General features: G+C 47.5%; 1 protein-coding gene across 5 annotated transcripts in view; it reads left to right on the top strand.

Moving 5' to 3' along the window:
- The window catches only part of LOC117017183 (protein HIRA), a 91,744-nt gene that overhangs the window by 18,912 nt on the left and 47,731 nt on the right, over positions 1-25,101 (top strand). For 3 of the 5 annotated variants that reach the window (XR_004422036.1, XM_033097108.1, XM_033097106.1), the window contains exons 2-13: positions 611-673; positions 2,415-2,525; positions 3,772-3,862; positions 5,209-5,303; positions 11,944-12,039; positions 13,302-13,462; positions 15,329-15,496; positions 17,300-17,413; positions 19,927-19,997; positions 20,657-20,762; positions 22,722-22,937; positions 24,319-24,404. Coding sequence is in view for 4 of the 5 variants with exons in the window: in XM_033097108.1 (XP_032952999.1) it covers positions 611-673; positions 2,415-2,525; positions 3,772-3,862; positions 5,209-5,303; positions 11,944-12,039; positions 13,302-13,462; positions 15,329-15,496; positions 17,300-17,413; positions 19,927-19,997; positions 20,657-20,762; positions 22,722-22,937; positions 24,319-24,404 (1,378 nt within the window). In the remaining variant the exon portion in view is untranslated. The other 2 variants (XM_033097109.1, XM_033097107.1) reach the window with 2 other exon arrangements.

Raw genomic sequence — 25,101 nt, 5'->3', positions numbered from 1 at the left:
GGAAATGTCGAAAAGGCTGATTCTCCCTGGACTTTGATGTAGGACAAACGTATGGGGGACCTTTGGAAGCAGAAGCATGATGAGGGAAGCAAGGTGTTGCAGCCAGCCACTGGCCCTACCCATCTCTCCGAGAGCCAGGAAGTAAAGCCAGGGCATGTTCCCCATGTCCAGGCTGCAGGCCAAGTGCGGATCCATGGGATGGGGAGATGGCTGGAGGTACAGCCCCTGTGACTCAGAGCTGTTGCCATGAATAGCTCATAGCCTTCACAAACATGCATCCCCAGAAGGTGTTGGGCTCTTGTCCAGTGGACTGCTCTGTGAATGCCCAGGTGATTTGTGGGCTCAGTCATTTTAGTGACGGAATGCTTTGTCCCATTTTTAGACTTTGCAGCTATTTAATGTCGCTTGGAGAGTCTTCCAACAGTTTAAACTTTAAACATTAGATCACTCCACCCTTACTCACAGGTAATTTATTGGTAGCGTATTATTTTTTCCTAGAATCAGTGATTAGGAATGTCACTTGAATAACCAGTATTTTAAAAGTTTAAGTCTGTTGCTCTTCTTCAGTGAATAAAAGCCAAGGCAGATGTTGTGTTTTCTTTGTTTCCAGGCAAGCCGATTTTTTCAGTTGATATTCACCCTGACGGGACCAAGTTCGCAACTGGAGGACAAGGTATGTTCATTGGGTGCCAGAAGGAATGCTCACAGCCCGGCCACCCTGCTCGGCTTCTCCTGCTTACGCACTGAGCTGTAGAGAGAATACTTGCTGTTTTTCAGTATGGATGCGACTCAGTTTAAGTCTGAACAGGCCGTATTAAAATCCCTTTTTGTCTCTCGTATACATGTTTTAGTAGCAGGTTTACCTTTTTAAGTCCAATTTTTGGGTTAATATTAAAATCAATTTGCATACCCAAGCCCAAGCTTATGGAGCGCGGAAAGTGGCAGGCGATCCCCTGGACAAAGGCACTGACAGCATTTTCTCAACTGAAAAAGGGAAGGAGGTGGTTAACCTATGGAGTCAGTCATGTAGTTATTAGACCCATTTTTCTGGGCTCAAAGGAATTCACCTGGGTTAGAGGGCAAGTACAGATCTGTACACCGTTTGAAAATATGGTCCGCGGTATCGGCAGTGTGCTTCATCCAGTGTCTGCTGCAATATTGTAGCCACACAACTGGGAAAGACAAAGAAAGTCATTTTTTGAGGTCAGACACCAAGATGTAAATATTGTCACACAAAGTAGCGCTCCCGAGAGCCCAGTCCCCTGCAGCGTCACGCCAGAGCAGGGTCTCCCTCTGGCTGAGGCCTCCCTGGACAGCACCTGGAGGTGCCTCTGTGAGTTCCGGGTTCTCAGGCCAGGTGCTGCAGGGCAGGTTGTCTGCAGACTTCCTGTGCAAGGGCATGCTGGGAAGCCTTGATCTCCTTCTGGCATGCTTCCGGCTGCACCAGAGAGCGGCCCACAGGCTTCAGCTAGGATGGACTCACCTGGGGGACAGGGTTTTCTCCTCCTCCACAAGAAGGGGCACAAATTCCTGACCTACTCGGTGTAGGAAGCTCTATGTAGGAGAGCTGATTAGGAAATATTTTTACATACTGGCCAAGAGGCCACTGCAAGCATACCTTACAGTAATTGTGACATGACCATTTCCAGGCATTTATTGGTTTTTGCCCCTCTAGAACAGAAAGTTAAATGAGGGGCTGGACTTTGGTTAGTTATCAGCAATGGGAATCTTAGAAAGAGAAATCATTACGAAAGTGCCTACATATATATTTTTTTAGCCCAGTGTTACATCAGCTTATGATCTCAGAAACCCTAAATGCCCTCTTTCGGTTGATGTCTCATCTGTAGATGATGGCAAAGGTCATGGTCATGAGCCCTTTGTCCTGTGTCCAAGGCACATTTCAGACTTGGGTCTCAAAGCATCCCATCAGCACTGTACTGCAGGCAGCACCTAGAAAGGGAGGGAAGTCCCGCCAGGGACTTGCTATTCTCCCTGGTTGCTAGTGTGCCCATGCACAGACCTGAAGGGGTGCTGGGACGTGCGCTTTTCCAGCCTCTTCATTTATGAATGACGGGTCTGGGTCCCGTGCAGGAATGAGGAGCTTCTGGGGGCCCCTGGTGGATCTGTATTAGAGGCCAGACCAGAGTGTGGTCCCCTCCTGATCCTAGTCCAGAGTTCTTTTCATAAAGTCAGGTTGGTCTCAGCATACTACTAAGTCCATGCTCTTTTTGGGGCCTATCAGTACTTTTTTTTCTTCGTCTTCTCTGTAACTTATATTAATAATTCAAATGCAGTCTCCTCTGATCTAGTCAATTATGGTTTATGAAAGTTAAACTTATGGTTTATGAGGGCTGTGTCTCATAGTTAACAATCTACTTCTTGCACATTGAGTTATTTCTGCTCCTTCCTTCTAGGACAGGATTCTGGGAAGGTTGTGATCTGGAATATGTCTCCAGTCCTCCAGGAGGATGACGAGAAGGATGAAAATATTCCCAAGATGCTTTGCCAGATGGACAATCACTTAGGTATTACAGAGTGGCCCTTTGCAGGCTTTGCGTGTTGGCAGAGTGCCCAAGGTTAGCACATGTGTTTGTAATTAGAAAGATAAGGCCCCGTGCGGCGGTAACTCCCCTCGGCCTGCTGTCTGAAGGCACAGATGTTGGCTGCACACCTGGGTGAGTTATTCGGCAGAAGACTCGGCCCGCCCACAGAACCATCTTTGGACAGTCTGCAGGTACCTCTGGTGATTTCCTGCTCATGAGTCGTTACTGCCTGATTCCATGGGGCTTTGGGGCCAGCGACCTGGAAACAGTAGGGTTCTGGGGAAGGGTGTATAAAAGACAACTCACTAAATGTCTCAGATTGCCACTGTGTCACTTGGAGGCCCTCTGCCAGGACCCTTTTGGCCACTGGACAGTATTATGATTTACTTGCCTGCGTTAGTGCCTCATTTTCCCGGCCCTGAGCATCAGGGTGACTGTACGGGCTCTGGTTTCCAACCTAGCTACCTCTCCTGAGATGCTCCCTTAACAGTTATGCCCCCTTCCTTTGCTCTGTGTGTTCTTGCACCCCCGACATGCCTCTCAGCATCCTCCAGCCTGGCGCACAAGTCACTCATAGGCCGTACGTGGGCCACAACTTGGATAGCGTCCCTCGTTGCAGGGTTCCCAAAGGCTGAACTGTGTGTTCCCAGAGGCTCCAGCCCATCGGGGGCTGGGTGGGGAGATTTCTTTTGGTCTCAGTTTATGAGTGCAGGATCAATCAACCTGCAATACTGACGAGTCTGGAAAATCCGAATTTAAAAGGGCTGACAGGTGGGGTGAAGTAAGAGTCTTATGCTCTACCAAGCTGCTCCCCTGAAAGTTCTGGGAAAGGCGTCTCGGCCTTTTTAGCACATGTCTTCATTTCAAGAATTATCCCTACTCAGAAATACATCTCATCATTAGATAGCCCATTTGAAATAATGAGATTTAGGTATTTATCAGTTTTCGTGGAAATAAGCCTCCTTCTACTGATATTTCATCCTGCACTAACACTTCTCAGGTTATGTAGTCTTTCCCCCTCCAGACTCTGTTCTGGTAATTTGTTACTACAGCACAAGTAGGTTGGTATTTAAACTGAATTGTTCTTCTGGGGCTTTCACACAGTAGATGCCTTGAATAGATTAGATAGATTAGATTTTATAAACCCTTTGCATCTTGCCAAACTCTACATAAAGCAAATGGGCATGACTATTGGATTTTCATCACCCTATTTTTTTTTTCTTCCCAGCATGTGTGAACTGTGTGCGGTGGTCAAACAGTGGGATGTATTTAGCTTCTGGGGGAGATGACAAACTGATTATGGTGTGGAAGCGGGCTACGTAAGCATCATTTTCCTTTCTTCACATTTGATTTTTAGAAGCTTCTTTGCTGGTCTTTATCATAGTCACTTTCCCCACCCCGGCACTGAAGTCCCCAGAGTCCTGACTTCATAAGGAACAGGAAGTATAAGTAGGAGCAGCTGGGGCCTGACCAGGGAGTCGAGAGGCTACTCACCTGCCTGGTAACCTGCTCAGCCTACCCCCCAAGACTGCAGGCTTTCCACCGGAAAAGGAAGGGAGAATCCCTTCCGGTGCCGACATTGGTGGCTTGGTTTGTTTTGTTCTTCAAATGAAATTTCCCAACATACAAAGTGGTTAAAAGCCAGGGTGCCCTGCTGGCATCTGGGGCAGGGGATCCTGAGCCCACCCCCTTTGCCATGTACTTCATCCTCTGTCCGCCTCCCCTTGAAAGCCCAGCCCCTGTTCTGCACCAACAATGAACTACCCATCACCTGGAAAACGCTTTTTCTTCCACCTAGGCAGAGTCTCAGGGTGGGTACTGGGACTCTTCCACAAACAGCTTCCCAGGTGACTGGGGCCAGGCAAGCTGGGGACGCAGCCCTCCCCCCCTGCTCAGCCAGACTGGCCCTATGGCCTTGGCTTCGAGAGCAGAGCACGCTGTCCCACTCAGCTGCTTCAGCAAGCTCCTTCTGTGGGTTCGTGAAGAGTTCTGGAGTGGAGGCTGTTAACCGGGGCCTGTGCATCGCGGGTGTCCACGCCACCTCCACGGGAGCCCACGTGACTGAGCGGCAGGAGTAGTACCTGTGCTTCCAGTGCTTTCTCTGCCTCAGGTGTTAAAGCAGAGGTGTTCAGTTCATTACCAGAGGGCTTTCAAAATACTGTTGATTTTGCTGCTTTAGCCAACATAAATAATATATTTAGTATATACTTTGGAAAACTGAAAAAAATATAAAAGAAATAAATTACAGTCCTACCACCTAAGAAAGCCATGGTTAATATTTTGGTATTTTCATGTATGTCCTTCTGATCCATTTTCCATGCATAGGTGATATCCGTGTTACATGTAATTTTTTCATTACCTAGTACTATCAGATTTTGTGTGCCGTCCTGTGGTCTGCTGCTTTCACTTAATTATATATTGTGAACATTTTCCTATGTGGTAGATAGTCTTTTACCACAAGCTTTATGATGGCTTTGTACGGTAGCGTTTCATCACGTGCATGTATCATAATTCCCTAGTCAGCTCCTATTCAGCAGTTTGGTGCTTTCCAGCCGTTGTCTGTGTTTGCTTTGTTCTGCTGCCATGATAAGCTGTGCTGCAGTGAGCGTCTCTGTGCGTGCCCGGAGCATTCCTGGAGCGCTTTGCTGACTCCTCTTTCACACAGGTACATCGGCCCCAGCACTGTGTTTGGCTCCAGTGGTAAGCTTGCCAATGTGGAGCAGTGGCGATGTGTCTCCATCCTCCGGAGTCACTCAGGCGGTGAGTGGGGCTGCCTGTTGGGGTGGGGGCCCCAGCAGCTGTCGGTCCCTGTGGACTATTTTGGTCCTTAAAGCAGCCCTATGTCGGGCTCATCCCTCCCCATCACCATTGGTCACACCCTGCCTGTCCCTCAAGGTCTGTGCAGTCACCATCCCACTGCCTGCCTCCAGCTGCATTCAGTGCCCCCACTCCTGCCCTCATGGGGTATATGTTTATATCTTTAATGTAGAACTCCCCACGTTCTGCTGTTTATCCTGGTGAACTGAATCACTACCTTCATCAGTGGATCACTAAGTCCGTAAGCGCACTTTATTTATTCCACAGAAACCAGCACATGGGCCCAATGAAAAGTTTTTTACTTGACCTTGAATATGTTTGTAAAATGTTGTAAATAGACTTGGAATGGAAAGAGACACATTTTACAGATTTGGAATAAAGAGGAGGAAGGTCAGTCAGTCGATAGCAGTCTAAAGCCATGTGCTGTACACTTGTTTTGGTGCCAGGGATACCAGAGAAAAGCCTATGGTCTAGCCCAGGAATGGCCTGAAGGGTTTCCCAGGCAGGGGGACAGCAGAAGTGAGAAAGGCTTCGTGCGACTGGTGAGTTGGCAGCATTTCACCGTTGTTGGATCTTTACATGTAAGGCAGGGAGCAGCACGGAGTGGGGCTGGCCAAGTGTGCAGGGACCAGGCCATGGAAGCCTCGTGCTCCCTGTTAATGACGGTGTCCTTTATCCTATAAGAGACAGGGAGCCATTAAAAGTTTTGAAGAGGAAGATTCTGACAGCTGTGGGGAAAAGGAGGTTGTTTCATTCATTCAGATGAAAATGTCAAGGGCCTGAACTAGGCCTGTGGTAATTGTGATAGAGAAAAAGACTGATATGGGGGAATTTTTCGGACAGAACAAGGGGAGGGATGAGGGAGATTTCTAGCTGGGTGCCTGGATAGTCGATGGTCTCTACTGAGACCATAACAACAATGGGCCCATGGGGATGGACACTAATTCAGTGTGGGATGTGTCAAGTTTGAGGGAGTCAGGGAGAGAATGTCAGGAGACTGTTAGATTTGGGCCTGGAGCTCTGGGGGAAGATGGGACAGGAGTGAGAGGTTTGGAAGGCATCATCTGTAATCCACTAGCAGTAAGCTCAGCAAATACTCTGCAGACACTTCGAAGGTGAACAAACCCACCTTTTGGTGACCAAATTGATTCCATGTTCGTGAAAATTGACAGAGTATCATTGTGTTATTGTTGATAACAGTAAAAGTGTGTAACTTACTCTTATTCTTAGCTGCTCACAGTGGAATCTAGTTGGGTTTCTGGAACTCTGGCACGTGTGTCTGTGAGAGTATTCACGTGTGGGGTGGAGCCTCAGTGAGGACTTTTAGGGGGCCCCTAACCTAAGGCTCAGGTTGAGCCACAGTTTTGACTTCTTTTTTGGCCTACCACCCTAGGGCTGTCCTTTACCAGGCAGGTAGGGTTGCCCACCTTCAACGGGGATACCTGTCACTTCTTATTCAGTGGTCCTAATAGTGGGTGTGGGTAGATCCATTTAAGAGGAAAAAATTAGTGAAAAAGCAAAAATAAATTAATAGAAACTACTGAGTCTTTGAAAGCAAAAGTTGAAAAATATGTTTAATCAGGGAGTAGGAAAGGAAACTTCGGTGAAATTGGAAGTAAAAGGTCTAGAAAAACATTTAACCTAGAGGAATATCATCAAAGAGTGCAAAATGTTAACGTTTGTAGTATTAAACTAAAAACAACAAAATACTAAAAGAAATATAATTTTCTAGAAAATACAAGTGTTCAAAATTGATACCGTAAGTTTAGGGAAAACTGAACAAAGTAGTAACCAATGAAGAAGTTGGGAGCTGCCTTCAGAAATGGTTCCTGGTCCTAAATTATTTTTTGATGTACTGTTTTAAGCTTTTAAGAAAGATTATTCTGGAACATAGAAATATTTATTCTTTAAAAGAAGCTATAACCCTGTTTCCAAATCTAATAAAAATAATGAAATGAAAGCATAGATGAATATGAATAATGATCTAAAAGTCAGAAGCAGAATACTTGCAAATTTTATGACATTTGAAAACAGTAATTCATTTTGACTAAATAATGATTTATAATGGATGAATTTTGGGTTTTTTTTTGTAAATAAAATCTATTAATATAACAACATATTAAGAGGTTAAATGAAGAAAGGCACAGAGTCATCTTAACAGGTATTCTGAAAGGAATATTAGATAATTCAGGATCAATTCCTAATAAAAATGCTTTTTTAAAGGTGGCCGTAGGAGGTTATTTCCTTAACATGATAGAGTCATCTGTTTTTTCCAAACCAATGGCAACTATTACAGTTCACAGCCTTGTTCTTATTTATATCGAGAAAAGACAGGAGGGGTGCTATCACTTAACTTGTTACTTTGGAATTTCCGCAATACAATTAAATAGAAATCAAAAGGTAGACATTCTGGAAAATAAAGCAAAAATGAAATGATATGAGGATGACATTGTTGTATATCAAGAAAACCCAAAGGAATAAAACTCTTGGGATTTATAAAGCATTGAAAAGCACTTAGGACTAATAAAGATGAGTCATTGAATTGGCCTCATATAAGAAATTTTTTAATTTTTAATTTTTCACTAGTAATTGCCTATTAGAATATCTAATGATAAAAGGAGAACTCTTATACCTTAGGAACAAAAATTATAAATACTTAGGAATAATCTTGCCAAGAAATGCATGAGCTCTCTTAAAACATAAAACACTGACCTTTTTTGAGAGATAAAAAATGACCACTTCATTAATGGAAAGACTAAAATAAAGACTTTTTTCCCAAAAATTAATATTTATTATTCATCAAACAAATATTTATTGAGCACCGTGTGTGCTCCAGGCGTAGGTCTTCCCTCCAGGAGTTCATATTCTTGTAAGAGACAGATAATAAACCAATCATGTAAGAAACCAGAAGGTAAGTGTCAGGGAACAAAATGAGATGGGGTGCCATTCACCCAGGGTTCTTAAGGAGGGCCTCACTGAGAAGGTGACATCCAAGAGGAGACCAGATGGAGGTGAGGGGACAACTGTGTGATTTTTCCAAAGAGCTTTTCCAGTCTGAGGGAACTGCCAAGCAGCAGCCCTGGGGCGTAGACATGTGCTTGGTGTGTTCCTGGAGGCACAAGGCAAGGGCAGAGGGTGTGAGGGGAGGGGAACAGGGGAGGGCTCTTCTCTGAGAGATGGGAAGCTCGGCAGGGTTTTGAGCAGAGGGGCGGCCTGTGGCAGCTGTACGGAGTCCAGATTTTAGGGGACTAAGGGGCAGCACTGGGGAAACCAGGAGGAGGCTGGTGAGAGACAATCGAGGTGAGAGACAATGGCAGTTGAGACCTGGGTCGTAGCATTGAAAGTCAGGAGTCAGATGCACATTTTTTGGTGGATGGGCTGTGGGGTGTGAGATAAGCAGAGGCATTAGGATGGGACTAGACTGTGGCCTGAACAATGGAAAGGATGTAGTTGCCATCGCTTGAGTTGAGAGGTGTGTGGGTGGGACAGAAATGTTGGCTGGGGGAAATGTTTAGGAGCTGGGTGTTGGGAGTGTTACATTCGCATTGCCCAGCAGCAGTGGAAGTGGACCTGCTGTGTAGGCATTTGACTCTGTGAGTCTTGAGTACAGGGCAGAAGTGTAGGTGGGAATAGGGTCCAAGGATGGAGCTTGGGGTTTGGAGAGATGAAGACCCAGCAAAAGCGGCTGAGGCGGAGAGGCCAGTTAAGATAGTGGAGAGAGCATTTGAAGGCAAAGGGAGTGAGCAGCGAGCATGTTGTCACATGTTGCCTAAGGTCAGGTGAGGACTGAGGATTGACCGTTGGACTTGACAGCATGGAGGCCCTAGTGGGTGAAAACCTAATTGGAAGGTATTCAAGAAAGACCAAGGGGAAGGTAGAACTGGATTGAAGTGAGCTGGGATTTGTCAGGCCTCTGTGAAGACACAGGAGAAGAGCAGAGGGGGTGGCGGAGCCAATGGATGGTGGACTTTAAGGAGACAGACAGTGGAAAGCCTGTAGCATGAGTGGGTCGCAGCACCTAAAAGAACCACTGGGGTTAAGAAGCACCGAATTGATGGTAGGAGCGTGGGAGGGTTGAAATTAAGTCCAGGGAGGGTCTCTGGGCATGACCATGGGAGTGAATGGCTGAGGTGATGGAAGTCAGGGTCATTGGAGGAAGGGGAAGAATTGAAGGACCCAAGAGCCTTGGCCAGCAGAAGACTCATCCTCTTGGAATCACCAAGAATGAGGATAGGAGTGTCGGTGGGAATGACAGTGACCAGGAACTTAAATATTCCGGTGCAGGGAGGGGCTCAGGTCTGTGCAGATCTGCAGTGAGAAGGAAAGTGGATGGTATAGTTTGAAGACAGGAGCTGCAAAACGGGTTTATGTAGAAAATTATGTCACATGTGGATTACTGCAGAACTTAGCATTAACTCAAAAGGGCATCTGGAAGGATAAGTAACTTTATGAAAGAAATCACTCAAAGCTGCAGTGTTTGTCACATCACAAGTTTCTGGGCAAAACTTACAGCTTTGAAGCAGGCTACAGTGTACCTAAAAGTTCAGTGTATCGTGAAGTTGGCATCGCTTATCAATAATGGAGAGGAAGAATTGTTCCCCATTGGAATAGAGTAACCGTTAGCAGTTCATGGGTGAGAGGAAGGTAATTTAGAGCCCCACTAATACAGCATATATCAAAATAAATTTGAGGTATTAAAGAGAGAAACATTCTAAATAATTAAAGTAGGAGAAAACAATTGAATATTTATTAAACCTCTAGCAGACGGAATATTTTTGAAGGTTAATGGGCAATAAAAGATGTCACAAAGGAGAATAACAGACTTTACTACATAAATCTACACTCTAAGAAGGTAAACTGGTGGGATTTGCAGCTAATACCTGTAGTGTCAGTAGTCCATGAAAATTGCTAAGAACATTACGTCTCCTTTCTGGATTCCCAGCTGACCACTTCCGTGCTCTAGGATTCAGGTACCACAGTGAAATCCTAAGGTTCACATGTTGGTTCTCATATTTGTGAGACCCGCTACACAGGAGAGCTCCTGAGAAAAAGAGGAGCAGAGTCGTCCAAGGACAAGACAACTCTAGACAAATGCAAAAAATCTTCACTTTACTAATCAAAGTAAAATTTAAAGTTTAATAATGTACTGAATAAGTTAGAAGGGAAAAGATCATAATCCTTAAGCTAATAGGGGAGTTTTGAAGGAGACATTCTGCTTGTAGAAGTGTGAAGTCATACAGGACTTTGAAAAGCAGTCTATAGTGTTAAAAGACTCCAGACTTTCATGAAAATATTCAGGTCTTCTGCCCAGATTCCCACTTTGGGATGTCAGTCTCAAAGAAAAAAACCTAGGGAGTTGAGAGTGACATAGGCGCATGTGCTCATCAGCATGGAAAGCTGGAACCTAGTTAAAGTTCATTGTTAAATTCGGTCTGTTTATGGTAGCAAATGCTCTCAACAACATAGAATGTGGAACAAATCAAAAGAAGTTCTGAAGATCACACAGGCTATTAGAATACTAAATGCAGCATACCAGTGCACATGTAGTGTGAAATACAAAGGCCAGTACAATGTGGAAAAAATTCATCAAGCTGTCACTGAAGATGTTTTTAAAATTAGAAGGAAAAAAAAACAACAGTAGAGATTTTGAATATTTTGCTTGCCCCTCTTTTTAAAATCCTGTGAGGAAAGGACTAGCTGTTAACTTACTATTGTGTTTCTGGTTTTTCACCTCACCAGCCATTCATTCTTCTGTACACCGAGCACTGCATCAGGCAGTGCAGTTAGAAAAACCAGTAAGACTGTACATGTCACACCTGCATGGCAATGGGCATCGTCACTGTCACGGTTGACCTTTCTCGATGCCTTGTTGTGCCTGGCACTGTCCTACGGCAATTTCTCACATGCAATCCTCACAATGCTGATTGTGAGGATTGCATCTGAGGATAGGTTGTTTTTTTAAATCCTCATTTTATAGACATGAAAATTAAGTCACAAAGCAATGAGCATGATTGTGTTTGGGGGCTACGTAGGGAAAGGGTGCTCCTGTTGGTCTTGGAGATGAGGTCCAATTTATGAAGAAAAGGGCCTGAAGATGACTATGCATTCATTCAGTTAGTCAGCAGCTACTGAGCTTTGTGTGCCAGGCACTCTAAGTGCTGGACCTACAGTGCTCCAAGGGCTGTGTGAGGAAGGCCCCGTTAGGAAGGGAGAAGCAAGCTTAGCGCGGTTGAGTGAGCCCCAGGCCACAGGCTTAGTGGGTGTCAGAGCCAAGGTTCTAGTATGTGAGTGTAATGCCCCAAGGCGCCAAGCTTTCAGCCGTGTCCTTAGTTGTTTCCTCTGTAAAAGGAGTGGGGCGGGATCAATTTGATGCTTCAAATTTTATGACCAATAAAAACCTAAGTGGGGAAGTTTTTCAGATTGGTTTTTTAAAAAAAGTAGTTATGATGGTGCCAGGTCAAGTCTCCTCAGACACGATACCAGGGACTGCTGGCCCAGCTGGCAGACAGGTGGTACTGAGTGCCCCCCCTTGCCAAGTCTGCATGCCAGGTAAGAGACTCACCGCCGGCCCTCTGTCTTCCAGATGTGATGGATGTAGCCTGGTCTCCCCATGACGCCTGGCTGGCCTCGTGCAGCGTGGATAACACTGTCGTCATCTGGAACGCAGTCAAGTTCCCAGGTCTGGGCCTCCTCTGACCTGGGATGGCAGAAACGGGCCGCTCCTCAGCAGTGCTGCCTATTGGTGTCTGAAGCGGGATGGGCTCTGTCTCCTTCAGCTGGTGGCAGCATGTGTCTCACAGTGGACAGGGATTCGTTTGTCTTACTTATAACTCAGTTCTTTTTTCCTTCGTCAATTATATTTAAGGTTTTCAAAGAGGTTTATATTAAAGAAAAATAGTAACTGAGTGCCAACATGAATGTGTCACAGATTGTGAGAGGCGTACATTGGGGACGTTGCCCCGCTTGTGCTCAGCTCGCCCCAGTGCCCCCACCTGTGCTGTGTCTTCACATGCACCCTGGCACCCCCACACCTGTGCCCTCAAGGGCAGCCCTCCCACCGTTGGGCTGTGGTTTCAGCTCAGTTGCTCTCTCCTCTGTGACACCCTTGAGCAAATGCAGCCTAACAAATCCAGTTTTGCAAAAGGTTAGTTTTTCTTTTTAACATGTTCAAAGTCATGACAGATGGCATCACCTGAAATAGCACTGCTGTTATAACTACTAAGATACGTCTCTCGTGTTTATAACTACTAAGGTACTTCCTGCTCAGTATCTGGAGTATGTTTTCCTCATGGGCTGAAAAGGACCGTCCATGGGATGATCCAAGTCATTTTCTTTCTGTAAGCCACCAGCATGTGTGGGGCACTCAGCTGGCCAGAGTGGCAGACTTAGAGGCTGGGGTGACATTTAGATTATGGGTCTCTAGTAGGTACTGTCTCGCATACCTTTGTCCTCAGTGATGGCTTACAGTGGGCTCCGTGCCTGGGTCCCTGAGCTGCTGGGGAGGGTCACATCAGAAGTGCCAATGTCACAGCACAGGTGGGTGTGGGCTTCTGTCCAGAGAGGCAAACCACGAGCAAGACCACTGGCTGCAGACAAGACAAGGGGGCAGAATTTGGCTCTGGCCCAAACCTGGACCCGTGGGTGCCTGTCCCTTCGGGGGCACATGCAGCCTCAACCCACAAGTACTAGCTGTGAATGAAGGGAAATTGTGGTTCCTGCCTCCTGGGTGCAGTAATTTCGTCAGGTTGCTTTTCCCTTGGTGGAGATCAGATTGGGGGCTTCTTCTGGTTGTGCCCAGGGGCAAGGGCTGGCCAAGGTGGACTCCTGAAGTCCCGTCTTTTGGCTAGCCATTCTGTGGCCCGTGGATTGTGGTTCATGTTTCTGTAGCCATCATTTCTCCCTAGGTAACACCTTTTCAATCTCTTTTCTTTTCCCTCACAGAAATTCTAGCTACTCTAAGAGGTCATTCCGGCTTGGTAAAGGGGTTGACTTGGGACCCTGTTGGTAAATACATTGCCTCTCAGGCTGACGACCGCAGCCTGAAGGTGTGGAGGACTCTGGACTGGCAGTTGGAGACCAGCATCACCAAGCCTTTTGACGAGGTAAGGAGGCGGCCCAGAGAGCTCAGCGCAGCAGCCCTCCTTACCTCTGTGCGCAGAGGAGGAGCTGGCTGGGGTCTGGACTTGGTGGGTGCTGAGCAGACTGGGCCAGGCACTCGGGCTCGGAGTTAGACGATGAAAATCCTTCATTTCTCAAATGCTATCAAATCTCCAACTTTGAAGTGAAAAGGATATAGAAGGTTTAAAACTGAAGAGAGCCTTAGAGATGCCCCCCGTAACCTTGTGCCACACAGCTGGCTGCCACAGACACGAGGAAGCTGTTTCTCACCACGTGGCATGTACGTCACACTGCCCCACAGGGTGTGCGGTAGGACATGGGCATAGAGGCGCTTCTCTCTCGTATTTTTCCTGACTGTGCTGTGGCTTTGCTCACTGACTTGTGCTCTGCAGACTAGCTGACCTTGGGTAGAAGTACCAGTAGTAGGGTTTGCAAAACGTCTGAAGGTCAGACTACAGTGACTTGTGTAGTATTTTACTGTCTCTTTTATTTGAGTTCTCATTTTATATGGGATCAGAGCTCAAGGTTGCTGTTACTCATTAGATGTTTCTTAAGTGCCTATTATGTGTAAGACAGTACTGGGTACAGGAAATCAAAGTGGATCGAGATAGAGTGTCTCCCTTGAAGCTTGGAGCCTGGTGAGAAAGAGAGACATTTGAGTATGTTGTGAGCATGTGACGGCGTTGTCCAGAGTATGCAGAAACAGCCCAGGTGTGGGGTGTGATCTCATCAGGGAAGACTTCTCGGGGGAAAGCACACAAGTGCAGTTCTGCAGGAAGACTAGATGTTGGCCCACTGGTCAGGACTAGCTGTGGGAGGACAGTGGAAATGTGTCTTCAGTTCTCCCCAAACCAGCAGTAGTTCTTGGCACATCAGCACCAGCATTCACCTTACTTCATTCTGCCCGCCTTGGCTACAGCCTTATACCCGGGACATGGTCCCTCACACCTTTTCGAGCTCCTTGGGGCTCCAGCTGCCATGCAGCAAGGAGGGTCCCAGGGGTTGGTCTCCTGGGGCAGCTGTGGGAGATGGAGCAGGAGTGTGGAATCCCAGTGGGAACTGGCAGCTCACCCTCTGGAGTGGGCCTAGCTGGAAGTGGAGGCAGGTGTGTTACTGTACTCGGGCCCTGCCTGTCCTGCCCTCCTCTGAGGCTGTAAGGCCACGATCTTAATCCTTAAGCCTCTAGGGCTGGACTGACCTTGAGCTTCAGAGGGCTGGCTTTTGGTCCATGTCGTCTCACTTTGCAGGAGGAACACTGAAGGGATGTCCTGCCTCAGCCCTCAGTCCAGGCCAGGAGAACAGTGCCTTTCTGCTGGGCATTTTGTGGTTTATTCAGACTTTATGAACCTCTCCTCCTTTGCTGGTAGCGTCACCAGGCTTCGGGTGAGGAAATAGGCTCAAGAGAGCAGGTGGAGGTTCCTGGTCACCAGCTGCATCCCAGAGACAGGCTCCTGAGGGTCAGCAGGGCTCTTTCTCTGCCGCAGTGAATGCTCTATAGACCTCATGCAGGTGCTGCGCAGAAGGCAGGGTCAGTGGCCAGGTCGATCTGGCCCACACAGAATTGACGGTTAAAAGACATGGCCGCCCTGCAGATCCCCTCAGGGCCTCCCACTGTGCTGTCTTGAGCTCCTGTGGGAGAGCGCAGGATGCATCCGGTCTCATCTGACAGAGCCTTTTTCTGTTGGATCATCTGGAGAGACTGGAGTTACAGCTGTCGGTGTGGCCAGAAGCTTGGGTGCACACTCCATCATCATTCGTTTGTAAATCAGAGTTCAGCTTCATTCTTGAGGCCAGAGATTTGGTCACCAGATTGGCCTTGAGCTCCTTTCAAGCACAGATGTTTCCTTCAGTGTGGAGGGACGACCCATGTGTTGCGCCTCAGCTGGTCACCTGATGGTCATTACCTGGTGTCTGCCCACGCCATGAACAACTCTGGCCCCACTGCGCAAATCATTGAACGGGAGGGCTGGAAGACCAACATGGACTTCGTCGGGCACCGCAAAGCCGTAACCGTTGTGGTGAGTGTCCTCAGCCGTGGCTGGCTGGCTGCTGGCCCTGCCTGAGTGGTACCCTCAGAGCCTGGGCAGTGCCAAGGCTGGGTCATGTGTGGGAGTGAGGTGGTGGACTCCGAGATCCAGCACATGTCACCTATTTGTTTCATTTTAAATACTTCTGTTTTGATATTTAAAAACCGAATTTACAAAAGAGAATAATACATACTTGTGTTTTCTGGGCGAACTTGAACATGATGCTACCACCAAAATCAGCCTTTGGTTAGAAACACTATGGCTCTGCTCTGGCCTTCTTACATATTGGGGTTTGCAAATGGGTGCTCACGCATGGTGGTCCTGACAAATGCTCCACTTACCAAGCTCTGGAGGACACAGGCGCAGTTTGTGCGTGCAGCGGGCACGTGTGCTTGTCCCGGCGTCCCCGCAGTGGCCACTGTAGCTGCGAGGCCACGCTGTGGCTCCCTGGAGTGCAGTGAGTCTGGAGCTGCCTGCCCAGTCTCGATGTGGAGGGGGAGGAGTGCCAGAAGATGGGGCTGCTGTTCCTCAGGCTGGAGAGAGGAGCCTTGCTCCTTTTATGACTTCCATTGGGAAGTGTCTTTAGAGCGCCCAAGGCAGACAGCCTGCGGAGCAGGATTTCCCCAGCACTGGGCGGCCATGGCGAAGTCAATAGACTGGTGGGTTAAGGTGATGAAAGGAAAGGATCGCCTCGGCCCCTGATCTCAGTCTTTTTATTTATCAAAATGGGCTCATCCTTCCAGTTGTTTAAATTGATAATGAATGTCATATATTGTGACTTAAATTTAGACAAATACTGCTTCTTTAATTTTTTTTGCATTGAAGTCCATGTAAGATTTTGTTTGGACCCAGGATCATGTTGCTAAAATGTTTGAAAGTCACTGCTGCGTAGTTAGCACAGTGCTTCCACATGACTCTCTCGAATGATCCTACCAGCCGCTGTAAGAGCAGCTTTGGGAGATGGTGGCGCCGGGGGCTTGCTGCCAGCTCGGTTGGTTCTGGAGACTCAAGCCCAGGGCACATGCCTCCGTGTTCCGTGGTTTCCAGTCTCTGTTGCACCCCTGGCCATTCCTGCATGCCCTCTGGGATTAGAAATCCTCTGGGCCACCTGACACCCTTCCTCCTCAGTTCTCCTGGCTTGGGTATTTCAACTGTTGAGTCTATAGCTCCCAACCCTTTTCAGTTTAGAAAAGCAGCAAGGAGCTCAGCATGTGCTTCCAGCCCGTCCGACAGTGATGCCCAAGTTACACAGAGGCAGCCCCTGGGCTGACCTTGGCCTGATGTAGCCATCATCCCTATTCGTGAGATCACACAGAAGTGATTAGTCTCTACGAGACAGTTTTGATTTGTGAGCAAGAAATACAGTGAGGGGAAAGAGATACTGGAGCAGCCCTTCCTCAGGACCTTGTCCCTAAAGCCCAAGTCCTAGAGCTGGCCCTGCCCAGGCCAGGAGGGATTCAGAAGGCCAGTTCTAGTAGCTCCCCCGCCATTGACCTTGGCTGTAGGCCCAGAACTGGAGAGTTGGTAGAGCCAGTTTGAAATCCTTGTCTCACCATTTACTCATTTGGCGACTCAGCATGTTTTCTGGCCTCTGACTCCCCATTTCATCCTCAGCAAAATGTCTCCTGGGTAGTTGTGAAGATGATGTAACACTTGCTGAGTGCCTAGGGCTGGGAGGATGTCTGTGTGGGGCTCCCAAAGGCAGGCTGGGATTGTGGTATGTTTATAATACTCGGCATGAGGTACATGCTTGATGCTTGATCAATTATTTTAGCATTTTTTATTTGGCTTTAGAAATTCAACCCAAAAATCTTCAAAAAGAAGCAGAAGAATGGAAGTTCTGCGAAACCCAGCTGCCCATATTGCTGCTGTGCTGTTGGCAGCAAGGATCGTTCTCTCTCTGTCTGGGTGAGTCCCCCCATCGTGAGTTGTTGCTGCTCCTGCAGGGGGACAGGAGATGGGGCTGGTGAAGGAGGTGGTGCCTGGAGGCCTGGAAGAGGAGGGACCCCTGCTTTTGGTGTGCCCAGTGTATGCTTTCACCCTGCACCTGCACCTGCACCTGGGGTCAAGCCCTCCCATTACCATGGAAGGAGGTACTGAAGACTGGGCCTGGACCCAGCCGGGAGAGGCCGCCCTGACCCCCAGCCAGAGCAGCTTGTGTCCAAACTCAGGGGTGGTCAGTGCCATAGTTGGCATGTTGTGTTTGCTTCATTTTTAAAACCCTGTATCGACATGTAACCTACATAAAGTGTATTCACCTGAAGCATACAGTTCATGGTGTCGTCATTCCCGTTTACACGTGTAACCACCGCCCTAGAGTGCTCCCTGTCTCTGCCCATTCCCGAGCCCGCTCCCCAAATCCCCCTCAGCCAAGGCCTGTCACATTGATGAGCTTTGCCTGTCCCCAGGCAAACTTCATATAAATATTATATTAAACTTATATTAAACTTCATATAAATGGAGCTGTGCAGTGTTTAACCTTTTTGTGTCTTACGTTGCTTTTACTTGGCATAATGTTGAGATTCGTTTATGTTTTATGTTTAACAATAGTTTATTATTATTAATTTCCCCATAAGCAGAGTGGATTTGAAGTTGTAGTTTTGAAGGTTGTCATCCTCTGGCTCCATTTATTACTATTATTATTATTTTTTTATTAAATTTTATTGGTGGTACAATGATCAACAAAACCACAAAGGTTTCAAGTATACAATTCTATAGTACATCATCTGTATATTGCACTATGTGTTCACCACCCAGAGTCAGTTCTCCTTCCATAACCATATATTTGGCCCCCTTTACCCTCTTTTACCACCCCCTCTTCCCCCGTACCCTCTGGTAACAGCCTAACTGTTGTCTGTGTCTATGAGTTTTTGTGTGTTTGTCTTACAGTTTTGTATCCCACATATCAGTGAAATCATATGGTTCTTGATTTTTTCTGTCTGACTTATTTTGCTTAGTATAATAATCTCAAGATCCATCCATGTTGTCGCAAATCGCACTATTTCATCTTTTCTTACGGCAGAGTGGTATTCCATTGTGTATGTATATACCATATATTCTTTATCCAGTCATCTATGGAAGGACACTTGGGTTGTTTATTACTGTTATTTGTCACAGAGAAATAGATGCTGTGCACATCATGAATTTTTTTCATGGATCTCATGGGCCATCCATTTCAGAACCTGAACCCTAGTGCCATCATGGGCAGCTCCAGGCATGTTCTTCTTGGGCTCCTCCTGGCCTGGGGCTCCATTCAGAGTACTTTGACCAAGACATCACTGATCGTGTGCTCATGTTTCTTAGAATGCTGAGGTCAGGTGCTCACACAAAGTCCAGATTTCTGAGGGGTCTGTAAATACATTTTTGGGAGGAGGCACAGGGCTGGTTTTTTGTTGTTGGTTTTTTCTTTCTTCTGAAAGTGGAATTAAGGTAGCGGCAAGATTCTTCTCGTAGATTCCAGGTAGCTCAGACTCCAGGCCTCTCCTGCCACCTAGGATGGCCACAGGAATTTGCTTCCCTGCAAGAGCAGTCCCAGCTTTCCGGAAGCTTCCACAGCACCTGGTGGGAGCCCAGCGGAAGGGTGTTCCCACCCAGCCCAATGCCATGTGACCCCAGGACCTGTGAGCAGGGAGGTCAGACTCTAGTGTATGAGAGATGGATCTCGCTGTAACTGGGGGAACATGGAGATAGTGCAGGGCCCAACATTAAATGACTCGATAATGAATATGCACATGGTAAATGTGATGCAGTCATCAATAACAGGTGTTCACAGGATATTTAATGATATGCTCATTATGTATCAAATGAAAGAGCAGGCACAACCGTGTGCCTTATTTTAAAAAATGAAATATTTGCACAAAATAGACCAGAAGACAATAACTCATCAAAGCCTTAGTACTGTTTGGATGGGGATTAGAGCCGTGTAAACTGTTTTTGTGTGTTTCTGGCGTATCCATACTGTAGAATGAGCCTGTGACATCCTCATATGTAGCCGGTTACACGTATTGGTCCTAGAGAAGATGTGCAGGGTTCTCTTTGAGGCTGTTTTCCTGTCTTGGGAGCTACCTTTGCTGCCTCATCCCCTGCCCAGGCCTTGGTATGCCATCCCCTGCATGTAGACCTTCTCTGCTCAGGTCATAGCCTTTCCAGAGTCCCCTTCGCCATTGTCTGTGTAAAGCCATTGTCCCAGCCAGACCACAACGAGCTCTTCAGGCAGGGGCCACTCTAGTTTGCACACTTTTGACAGGCTTTACATTCCCCAATTTGGGATCTTGGTTGCTGTTTAAAGAGTTGAATATGCCCTTTATGTCAGCAAAATTTTGACCAAAGGCTTGCTACTTGGATTGGTAGTATTAACTGAGCTGAGTGGACAGAGTGTTTTTCATTCTTTTCATTAACCTTTGCTGCTTCTTTCCTTCCAGCTCACATGTCTGAAAAGGCCTTTGGTTGTCATCCATGAGCTGTTTGACAAATCCATCATGGATATTTCCTGGTAAGATGGATTCTTTTAACGACGCACAGGCTGGGGAAGCCACATGTTGGAATATGAGGCCGCCTGGATGTGATTAGGGTCAGGTAGCCAGGCACCCCCTGAGGTGTCGCTACCTGAGCCAACCCCCAGGGTGCTGTTTGCACATGATTCAGGAAAGGGCAGCTTGGTCCTGCTGTTGGGGGAGTGCCTGCTGCTGTGTTCCTTGCTCCTTTGGGATTTGTCCCTGGAAAATGTCTTCTCAGACAAACTGGTATTTGGGAAAAGAAGAGTTCTATGACTCTGTCATTTCCACTTCACTCTCTGTCATTTCATGAACCAGATTAGAATAGGTGTAGAGACACATTCTGCTTCTCGGTGACCTCATTTAGATGTATACTCCCTCACATTTTTAAAAAAGTGTTTTCAAAAATAACAAATAAAAATGAAATTCTTACAAACCACATACATGGTAAAAGATATTTTGTCCATGTGCTTAGAATTAAAGGGCATCAGAACCTTCTGGGCTGCAGTTGTCTCCCCCATCCTCACCCCCACCAGGCCACAGAGGGGAACCAGGGGTTCCAGGCATCTGCCTAGAGCCCTGCCACCCTCCCGGGCCCACAGGCCTGGGTGAGGGTCGTAGGGTTTGTTCGCAGGCTGCTGACGGCCGTCTCTTTCAGGACTCTGAACGGGCTGGGCATCCTGGTGTGCTCCATGGATGGCTCTGTGGCGTTCCTAGACTTCTCCCAGGAGGAGCTCGGAGACCCGCTGAGCGAGGAGGAGAAGGTAGGACACCACCACCAGTGGCCTGTGTGCTGCACATGCTCTGGAGCCATGGAAATGGCCATGATAGCTCTGGGAGGCCCCGTCAGTTGGACCCTCTTCTTGTGACGTCCACAGACACATTGTTTCTTAATGAACTATTGGGTGTTTGTCTTCTATACATTGTAATCTTTGTCTTCTTTACAAAATAGATTCATTTAAAAATGAGTCTCTGTTCATGTCAGAAATCAGTGTGGAATTAAGAATAAAACAACTGTGGGTATCGCTTCCTGAGCTAATAATTAGCTACACACTGGGAGGTTTCACCCTGGTAGAAAGCGGCAGTGCTCCCAAGGGTCCATGCTCACATCACTTTCCCCCTTGTCTTGTCCTGGCACAGTAGCCGCAGAGCAGCAACTTAATAATAATAATGGTCATTTCTCAGCACTTACTGTATGCCAGACTCTGGGCCGAGGGTCTGCATATATTACATTTAAATTACACAAAACCCCTTAAGGCAGGGCTTAGCTGTGTCATCAATGAGGTAACTAAGCCTCAGAAAATAGTATGGCCTTTTGCCAAGACCATACATGGCCGTTAGGAATAAGAACAGAAGCCTGACCCAGGAGACAGTGCAGCCTGTGTACACGTCCTCAAGGGCTCCAGGAAAGGTTCTGCTCTACCTACTGCAGACAAAACCAGCATTTCTAACATTGTGCCTTTGCCAGCACTTAGTGGGATGTGTTCATTTGTCTGAAAGGAGCCCTCTGAAAGCTCAGAGCAGGTGGGCAGCTCTCCCCTTAGCGATTCGATTGCTGGTGGAAGCTCCCTCTTAAGCTACTGTGTGGACCCCCTCACTATGATATAAACCCCTCAGGAGTGCCTTGTTTTTGGCACCTAGAACAGGGCCTGGCACCCTGGCAGTTTCTTCTCAATAAAATTATGAATGCCTCAATGGCCTCAGGTCTTCTTTCCACCTTGTCGCTGTCATCAGGTCACCTGACATCACTGTGCACTCCCCTCCCCCTTGGACAGTCACAGTGGGAGCCTACATAGTAACCCGTCGAGCTTACCATTTCCCAGATGACAGGCAGGGACCCTGTGTTTGAGGAGCACTAGGGAAACTGGCCAAACTGAATTCTGCATTGATTCCAAGGGAGAGGGGACATGAGTCAAGGTGGCAAGGCCACACGCAGGCACGGCAGGCCCGTCAGGAGTGGGTCCCCAGGCGCCACTTCCCCCGCCAAGCATTCTCTGCTGTGAGGCTGATGTCCTGCTGACCTCCAGGTGGGTCATAGCACATCCTTAATCTGTTCCTCATCACGCCGGCCTGTCCAGTGTGCCCTCTTGGGGCCTGTCTGGCTTGTGGCATGGGATTAATGAGACCTGGGCAGGTGGAAGGAGGGCCCCTGCTCAGAAGGATCAGGACGTGTGGCAGACAACGGGAGCAGAGAAGGATTTCTCCAGGTCTGCTGTGCCAGGCCTTTTCTTGTTCCTAGACATACTGTTGGCAGCCCCATGGCTACCTCCAAGAACATGGGGCTGATGGCTGTACACAAGAGTAGCAGACAGACTCTGGTTTCTGTGTCTGATTCCCAAAGAGCTGTTGGGGCCCTTGGAGTGATTTAGAGCCTTGTGTTAGCAATTTGAGTGTCCTAACTTCAGTTCAACAAACTGAGCTTGCCATTTGTTCTGCATCAGAAATGTAGGAGGTATTTTCTTGTTGGTTACTCATTCACTGTTGTCCCCAGCTATAGATACACAGGCGGCTATAAACATCTAGGGAAGTGCTCCAGAGTCATCTCACCAACAGGCCGAATAGGGTGGGAGGCAATGGAGAGCAGGCATGCGGCACTCTGGGACCCCTGCCAAGGGCCGTTCTGCTCTGAGCCAGGAGAGCCAACTCACAGCTTACCCACTGGTGCGCAGTACTACCCCACGGCTGCTCGCAGCTGGTTTGTTATACTTTTCTGTTTCCTCTAGAGCCGCATTCACCAATCCACCTATGGCAAGAGTTTGGCTATCATGACTGAGGCCCAGCTCTCCACAGCTGTCATCGAGAATCCTGAGATGCTCAAGTACCAGCGGAGGCAGCAACAGCAGCAGCTGGACCAGAAGAATGCCGCGGCCAGAGAGATGGGACCAGCTGCCTCAGTCGCTGGTGTTGTCAATGGGGAGAGTCTGGAAGACATCAGGAAGGTGAGGGCTTGGCCCAGTGGCGCTGAAAACATGGGTACAGGCTCATGGACAGGGCACAGACCTGAGTGGTGGGGAAGTGGGTGTGTGGGATCCACGGGTAAGCCAGCTTGGACCCATGTGGCCCAATACCCTCAGCTGCATGAAGTAGTAACGGGGCCTAAGGCACCTTTATCAAAGGCCTTTTTGCCCCAAGTGCTCTAGAGGAGATCATCTCATAGGAACGAGGCGTTTTAGGGAATTCTGTAAACAGGTCCTCGAATAACATCATTTCGTTCAATGTCTTTTTTTTGTTACAACGTTGATGAGAGAAAAAACAAAAACCTGTTCCTGGCTGGAGGCACTGTCTGTATGGATTTTCATATTCCCCCCATGTCTACGTGGGTTTTCTCTGAGTACTCCGGTTTCCTTCTACGTCCCAGAGATATGCACATTAGGTTTTCTGCCCAGGGTAGGTGGATTCCGGTGGGTTCCTGCCTTGTACCCTGAGCTGCTGGGAAAGGCTCCAGCCACCCAGGACTCTGAACTGGAATAAATGGGTTGGAAAATAATCATCCTATTTGTTTTTATTAATCTTTCTTAAATGTATGTGTGGCTCACCTTTATATCAGTGTTTAATATTAGAAGTATTTTGGGTCTTTATTTAGAAGTTTGGTGATGTTTCTGTGACCAGAAATATGTCTTAGGAACTTAACTCTTGTTTATATCAATTAGCCTGTGGTAAAATTGGTTTCCTTATATGTTGTTCCATTTAAAGTTGCAGTTTCTAAGAGCCTATCAGTGATATTAAGTGAGGACTTACTGTACTGAGAACATTGGGTTTCAGGCTCTACCCTTAGGTGACATCTGTGGGTTCCCCCTTCTTCTTCTAGAAGTCCACATCTCGTGGGACTGTAACAGGCAGGAAATGGTGAGATGACCTGGGGAGCTTACCCGGCTGCAGGCGGTTGTGCAGGGTAATGAACCTCCACAGCTGGTTCAGACACAGTGTGTGACTGGAAGCTCTTGGTTATGAACCTTCAGTGGAAGAGAGTTTGCAGACCACCACTTAGAGACAGGAGTGTGGCTCGAGTTCCCTCGTTGAGCCCCATGGCTGTTCCCTGCCTTGGGAACCTGGGCAGGCCTGCAGTACTGGGGATAGAGAGGAAAGTGCTGGAGCTGGTTCAGCTGGGAGCTTTTAGTCCTTTCTGCTTTATTGAGCAGGAAGTGGAGCACACAGCCTGATCAAAACGTTTGTTCTTTGATTAGGTGGCTTAGTTTAGTTTGGCCAAAAGGGCTGTAGAATGGGAAGTTAGAATATATTTCCTTAGAAGCCTTATTTTTTAATATTTGGAGATAGTTGGCAGAAACTTTTCCATTCATTTGTGTCCTCCTACTTTGCCAGAATCTTTTGAAGAAACAAGTTGAGACTCGGACGGCAGACGGTCGGAGAAGAATCACGCCTCTCTGCATAGCACAGCTGGACACTGGGTACTCGTTCATTCACCGAGCTTTCTGTGGCCTTATCTGGGAGGTCTTCCTCTCGCCTTTCGCCAGTTAGCACTTTCATAATCAGGGTCTTCACAGGCTCCTGGGCCGATCTGACCCATAGAATGTGGAAGTGAGGGAGTTGAGCCCAGCTTCCCTCCAGCCTCAGAGTCTAGTGCGCCCACAGAGCCCTTATGCACACTTGACTCGTGCTGAAGGTGGGCTGGGAGGAGTCTGCGACAGGCCAGCAGGCGAGGGCGCCTTCTCAGGGCCAGCATGTCCACGCAGCCAGCCCTGCTTCATTGTTGGCCGGGCATTGGAAGACACCAGGGAGAGAAGTCGGACTGATGTTTTTATTTCTTTTTTCCCTTTTATAGCCTTCTTTTTATGATTGTGAAAGGAATATATATACACCTTGTTGAAAATAGTAGAAGCCCAAAAAAGGACATAAACATTACCCATAATCCAGTCTCTCAGATGTAATCACTGTTAACATTTTGGTATCTGTATCTCCAGTCTTTTTTCCCCCTACTTGTTCCTGTATCTTGACTTTGCATCCATTTTAATAAATAGTCCTCTGAAGCATTGGCTTGCTGATTGTCCAGGTTCCCAGCCTGTGAATGTACCATGATTTACTTAACCAGCCCCTTAACTGTGAACTTGTAGTTTGTGTCCAGTGTTTTATGATTGTAAATGAATC

This window comes from Rhinolophus ferrumequinum, chromosome 25 (genome assembly GCF_004115265.2).
Source record: "Rhinolophus ferrumequinum isolate MPI-CBG mRhiFer1 chromosome 25, mRhiFer1_v1.p, whole genome shotgun sequence".
Lineage (NCBI taxonomy): Eukaryota > Metazoa > Chordata > Mammalia > Chiroptera > Rhinolophidae > Rhinolophus > Rhinolophus ferrumequinum.
This window is presented reverse-complemented; position numbering and strand designations above follow the sequence as displayed.